This window comes from Cyprinodon tularosa, unplaced genomic scaffold (assembly GCF_016077235.1).
Source record: "Cyprinodon tularosa strain WSP-4 unplaced genomic scaffold, ASM1607723v1 ctg638, whole genome shotgun sequence".
Taxonomy (NCBI): domain Eukaryota; kingdom Metazoa; phylum Chordata; class Actinopteri; order Cyprinodontiformes; family Cyprinodontidae; genus Cyprinodon; species Cyprinodon tularosa.
In genome coordinates, this window is record NW_024039383.1 from 621196 (window position 1) to 627616 (window position 6421).

Sequence of the window (6421 nt, forward strand, 5' to 3'; positions counted from 1 at the left end):
TTTCTCAGCCATGATCGCCAAAATTCAGGTTTAACAGTTTCTGAAATATTTTTTCTTGTTGAACATTTAGCTAACATTTGGATACAAAGCAAAAAACAAAGCACCAAAACATGTTTGTATTGTCATTGGAAGGTCATGAGCTGATCATTATTAATAATGAATGTTAGGTTCTTCTGCTTCCAGCCAAAATGCGTCGGCAGTGGTTTTTTTGACGACTTTTGGAAGGTCAATAAAATTTGATGTAAATAAGACACCTTAGACCACAGGTCTGGGGACTAATGCATGTTAACTTTTTTTCCCAGATAATAGACAGAGCCCAAAAAAAACAGAACACTGATATTTTAACATGTTGCACAAAGAATCTGTCCGGTTGTCAGTGAGGATTTAGGAAGTTAAACCAATGTGGGTAAAACTTAACGTTTAATGTTAAATTTGCTTCATGTAAAGTATGAAATGAAAGTAGATGTGTTGTAGAAGTCTTCTGCATGGTTGTTGTTTGTTGTTTTGTTGTTGTTTTACAGCATAAATCCTAAAGTCAGACGATTAAATAAAAAAATTTATTTAGATACTTAAAAACTTTTTTCTCGCAGCTTTTCATTTTCTCAGCCATGAGCCGCCAAATTCAGGTTTAACAGTTTCTGAAATATTTTTTCTTGTTGAACATTTAGCTAACATTTGGATACAAAGCAAAAAACAAAGCACCAAAACATGTTTGAATTGCCATTGGAAGGTCATGAGCTGATCATTATTAATAATGAATGTTAGGTTCTTCTGCTTCCAGCTAAAAAGAGAAAAGCAGAACTAACAAGTAATGGGGCTTTACCATACGAGCAGAAACAGTCCCTCACCGAATCTGTGTCTTCGTCGTCCTCATATGGCTCCATGTCTGTCCTCATGCTATCCTCCTGCACCTCGCTCTCATCGTCCTCGCAGCCCACGAAGAATCTGGGAGCGCCACGCTGGCTCTCACCCGGGCTGTTGGGCTCTGACATCACAGTCTCCCACAGCAGCCCTTAGCACCCCACCGCGCCATCAGATGCCAACAAATGGCCAGAGTGGGCCACCGATGGGAGGGCCCCAGGCCTGCGGAGAGGGATGAGTCCCCGCTGTTTTTACCGCACAGCAGAGGAGGTCAAGGTTGGGAGGTAGTGAGGACAGGGCTGTAAGAAGGGAAATTAAATCAAACCAAATGAATGAAACCGCAGCGTTTGCCTGTCTTTAGGTAACAACTTTCTTTATTTTTTCATATTCATTCAGCAGATTGTGATCCTATATTGGGAGCCTGAAGTTCACAGTAGTCCCCACTATCAAGCTCCAGTTATACGATCATAGTACTTCGCCCCATTTGCATCAAAGCTGGACAGGCCTGCAGAAACACAAAAACACAATGATTTTATATGCAATAAAAGGGTCACCTCTTTCAACTCTGCATTCAGCTGTTTACATAAAAAGAGTCCTTTCATTGCTAAAAATGTTGCCATACATTTCCTGGATCCATCTAATGTTTGATCTCGTGTCTGTTACAGATTAAATCCTTACAGCTCAGTCATGCAACAGTAAAGGTCTGTTTATATGTACAGAATCCTATATGTGGTTATGGGCTCCAAGCCTTCTTCTCACTAAATGCATTTAGACACAGACCAAAACAAATTGTAACCGTCTAAATATCAGCCCATCTGCAGCTATAGTTTTAATAAAGTCACTGTTCTGTAGATTTGTTGCTGTAATAAAAAGCGGAGCTGTTTGGAAAACATAAAGGCTCATTGCTCTTCCTGTGGTGACAGACGGGCGAAGAATCTGGTTAGCAAAGCAGCAGGAACTTCAGCTCAAACCTGTGTTTTTACTCTACCTAAACATTAAAAGCTTAAAAACAGGAAAGTCTACAGACAGATCCAATTATTACCCTCTAAGACATTGCAACACACACACATACGTGAGCAAAAAGAGCCCCATCAGGAATGTAAGGTTAAAAACTGTCTGTAAGCAGCAAACATTACTATTAGAGCAGCTCAAAGAGGGCGTTCAGCTGAGATAATAAACAAACCATCAGGGACCTCAGAGTTAAGGAAAACAAGCATGGCTGCCAAAAAATGGCTGAGATCACGCTAAAAGATTTTGCATATCTAAAATCACAATGACCTGAGATCAAACTACACTTGCAAAGTCTAGTTTCTAGTCTAATCAAAAAGGCTCAATACCAAAAACAGGACTTAAAACAGCTGATATTTAATTCCATTTAAAAATTTATGAGACAATAATTTAACCATCTTTTTCCATTTTGTTGGTAATTAATTTGTTGATTAACAGCAAGAGCCCTACTGCTTGCTGTATTTACAGTAGTCAGATGTAATGAAGACTCACTCATACCCAGCTCTGTGAATAAATAAAAAATGAGCTGGAAGTACAATGTGGCTAAAAGAAAAATAAATTTTTGATGCAACCTAAATTTTCCATTTCAGAAAATGTTTCTCATTTTAAATCTTATCCTGAAAATGATAAAAAAAAAAAAATCTGATATCAGCCAAAAAATGTATGATTAATGATATTGGAAAGCTCAAAAAACACTTGGCTTCTATCTGCTTTTTTAAAGTTTATTTAACCCTTTGGTGAATAATAGATTGGTCAGTTGCTCTCATACGAGATGTTGAGTAGTGTTCTATGTTTGAGAAATAATCACCTGATCAAGCCATTTCTAGAATTCCACACTACAAAATAATTAAGAGAAGTATATATGATTGATGCTAATATTGTATCCCATCATTAGCAGTAAATGATTAAACTTGCAATACCGGTATTGTACTGGATACTAAAAAGTTGTATCAGGACATCAGTAGTTTACTTCCAGCTTGCATACGGGGATCAGAGCACTAGCTCTAATGTTCCTCCTTACTCATTCTTTGTAGCAATTGATCTACTTTAAGTGTATTACTGCGAGATGGAAAGAGAAAGAAGGTATGCAATGCTCTTTAAATGTGATTTGTTTAATGTAATGATTTGGAAAAGTGCAATTTCTAAAATTGTGATTATGAATTTTCCAGCCCTATTCGGGGGCCACACTAAATTATTTCAGGTCAGCACACACCCTGGGCCTCCCTCTGAACTCACTTCAAGATAAACTGGGGAAAATATTTATCCATTCACCCCAAGAAAGGCCAGAAAACCTGATTTTACTTTGTTTTTCCTAATACATTTCATGGCTTATTGTTTTATGAATTATCACTCTCCTTTGTGCAATATTGCAATTCCCCTACTAAAGAAAAAAAAAGCCGCCAATTTAAATTTTAAAAAGTTAATATGGTGGACATATCTGTAGTCAACCAACCAACCTCACACACAAACACCCACCCAGCCTTTGTTTGCATGACTTTCGGGGACATTTCATTGACATACATTCGAATCATATAGCCTAAGCCAAACCCTTACCCTAACTATTACCAACATATTACTAACCCTAACCTAACCCCAATTCAAAGAAGAAAACTTTACCATTTGGGGACCTGTTGAATGTCCCTGTTTGGACCACTTTGGACCTGTAGGTCCCCACAATGGGGGATATTTGACAACACACACTCTGCTGTACACCAGGTAACTAAATCTCATGCATAGGTTAATCGCTGTTGCTAAGCTTTTATACATGAGATGTTCTGCCTAATATTTTGCAGGAACCTGTCTGATCACTAGGACTATATTGTCTGTCATCTTATGAAAGTCTGATTTTCTTAAACCAGATAACGCAGAAGGATTTATTACTGATCCTATCTCTGACATAAGAAGCAAACATCAGCTAATGAACCAGACATAGCAGCTGATGCAACCGAAACTATTTAAATTCTTACCCACCACAGGCAATTGAGCTGGCAAAAGCTGAAGATCATTAATTTTCAATGTAGTCTGTTGCAGGGTATGAAACATTCAATTAGATTAATCACAATTATTCCACTATTAAAATAATCCTAAACTAATTTGGTGATCAAATAATCATTAACAGGAGCACAGAACTGAGAGCAGTGTTTTGTGAAAATGATTCCCTTATTTTTCCAGTGTATGAAACTGATGCCAATTCGTAAACGCTGTCAGGCTGTGTTTTAAGCAACATTTACACTTTGAAAGCATACCGATAACAGAGATAACTGTTGAGTGTAAATGGAATGCAACTGTAATGTACCTTGCCAGACGAAACCAAATTGTGCTAAATCTAATACTAGTTCGACAGTAAGGCTAGGCATGGTTTAATTGTGGTACAGTTCTATGATAACAAAGAGGGCATGAGTAGACCACGTCAACGCCTATTAACAACTCATTTTGTGGGTTTTCTGGCATGTCCAGCTTTGAATTCACAGATCTCTTCACTTGTTCACAACAGGAACTTCTTCTCGGCCTTTTAACAATAAATTGCATCAAAACAGTGTGGTGCCACCTGGGATGATGCCGAGGCCGAGGCTCTCTTGAAACTTGGGCGGAGAACGCTATCCAGGCTCATAAGTTCCTGAATGTTATGGGCACCGTCCTTTTTTGTTTGCATAATTCCAGAGAGATGCATAATTCTGAGAGGCGAGGAACCATGCTAGCATGATGTGTAAATGGTCATAAGAACCAAGTTCAGCACGGATAACCGATCCAAACTCGGTCCGAACTTGGCATGGATCAGGTTCAGAGGGTTAGTTTAAATGGGGAAATAAATGGGACTGGATGGACATGATCTGGAGTAGATATATATGGATTTATGCAATAGTTTTTGTTGGTTTTATTGCTGATGTAATCTAGAATTTGGGGTTCTTTTGACAAGTAAGAGTGATGTAAACAAATAATGGTCTCATGATTGTCAATGAATGGCTTAACTGGAAAAAAAAAAGTAAAAAAAAAAGCTTGTTGTCCCCTACGCTCCTTCACCCTGTGCCACAGCAACATCCAGCCCCTTAGCTGGTTGTGGCAAAGCAAATCGAGAGGAAGGTTACGATTTTTCAACTTCAGCTACAGATGCATGTGCATCCATGGCAGGTGTAGCTTTGCTGTAATTACCTCAAAAGTACTTCTCGCATCGCTAAAAGTATCTTTTAATAGCACTCTCTCTGGCCAAAGTCATAATCATTGCCCATTTCATCAGTAAAAACCATAACTGAAGTTGCATGAAATGAATGATTCAGTGAATGAACCTTTTATAAGAATAATTTTGATGTATTGATTCTAGCGATTAAGTTCAATCAAAGAGCTGCTGTTTCACTAGTTTCCAACCCTTGTCCTCTAGAAACAGTGTCCTGCATGTTTAGGTGGTTCCTGGTTGCCTAACTTAAATGAATGGATGCTCAACAGCCTTCTACAGCTGCCTGATGAAAGCAAGAGGTCAATCAATGCAGTGAATCAGGTGTGCTCCCAGGGCTGGGAGACCTCTACAGTAACGGATTGTTGAATATATATTACATGTAGATAATATATTAATAAACCAAATACTTCTCACGAGTAACAACCAAACGTAACCTGAACGTTCTTTTGTTCAGTTTCGTCAAAGTAAAATATTACAAAGTTAAAGGGTAAATACACTGTTTATCTGGCCGCTCATGATGCTTTGACACGAAGGAACAGGGCCGACACGTTCACCTGTCTAAAAACAATAACGCCACGGTGACTGTGAAATCTTAAAATATGGTTATTCACACAGCAATCGTCCATGAAATGCAGTCAGAAATACTTTAATTTACGTTGCGAACCCAATCTGACTTCTCATGCGAATGTTTGGGTGCATAAATAAAAATAATGAAAACATACGTTTAATCCCATGATAACCAGTAAAGATGTCACTTTTTTTTGGGAAGAAGTTGTCTCGAGCTAACATCCACGACGACATATGTTAGCTGCTATTAGCTTGCGTTAGCATTCCTGTAGCCGTTAATTCGCCAACCTAAACAGCCATTGGGTGCCATCGTTACGTAAACACCGACACAAAATTGCATATTTAATATCAACACTTAGCAATAAACACTCAATGCCATTATAAATATTAGGAGTAAAAATATCAAACCTACGGTGGAATAAGAAGATCTTCTTCTGCAGGGGATTCAACTCGCTGTTGACAGTTTGCATGAATCCAATTTGACAGATGGGTGATGGATGTTTACAGCAGCCAATTGGGAAGAATTATTACTAAAGAAGGTGTGGCCAAAAACTAGGATGAGCCAATAAGCGGCGGCAGGGGGTTGTAGGAGAGCGTTAGCGCCCTCTAACGACAAAACTGAAGACTACACCTTCATTTCAATGTAATGATGAACCCCCAAAGTAAAAACGCTTTGGTCCAAAAATAGGATAGATCTCAGCACAATCTCAGCTAAATCTTACATTAGGAACGGGGGAAAAAAAAACTGATGGAATAACTAACAAGACTACTTTATCAGCATAAATTCAGTTTGGGCAGAGGTCATTTAGGACG

At 38.5% G+C, this 6421-nt stretch overlaps 1 protein-coding gene across 6 annotated transcripts in view; it reads right to left on the reverse strand.

The window, feature by feature from the left end:
- The window catches only part of ppip5k1a (diphosphoinositol pentakisphosphate kinase 1a), a 45449-nt gene extending 39342 nt beyond the window's left edge, over positions 1-6107 (reverse strand). For all 6 annotated transcript variants that reach the window (XM_038308463.1, XM_038308462.1, XM_038308461.1 and 3 more), the window contains exons 1-2: positions 6021-6107; positions 849-1366 (exon numbers count right to left, since the gene is read on the reverse strand). In XM_038308463.1, coding sequence (XP_038164391.1) covers positions 849-992 — 144 coding nt within the window. In that variant the 5' untranslated portion in view covers positions 993-1366; positions 6021-6107. The remainder of the gene's footprint in view (positions 1-848; positions 1367-6020) is intronic.
- Positions 6108-6421: the final 314 nt, after the last annotated feature.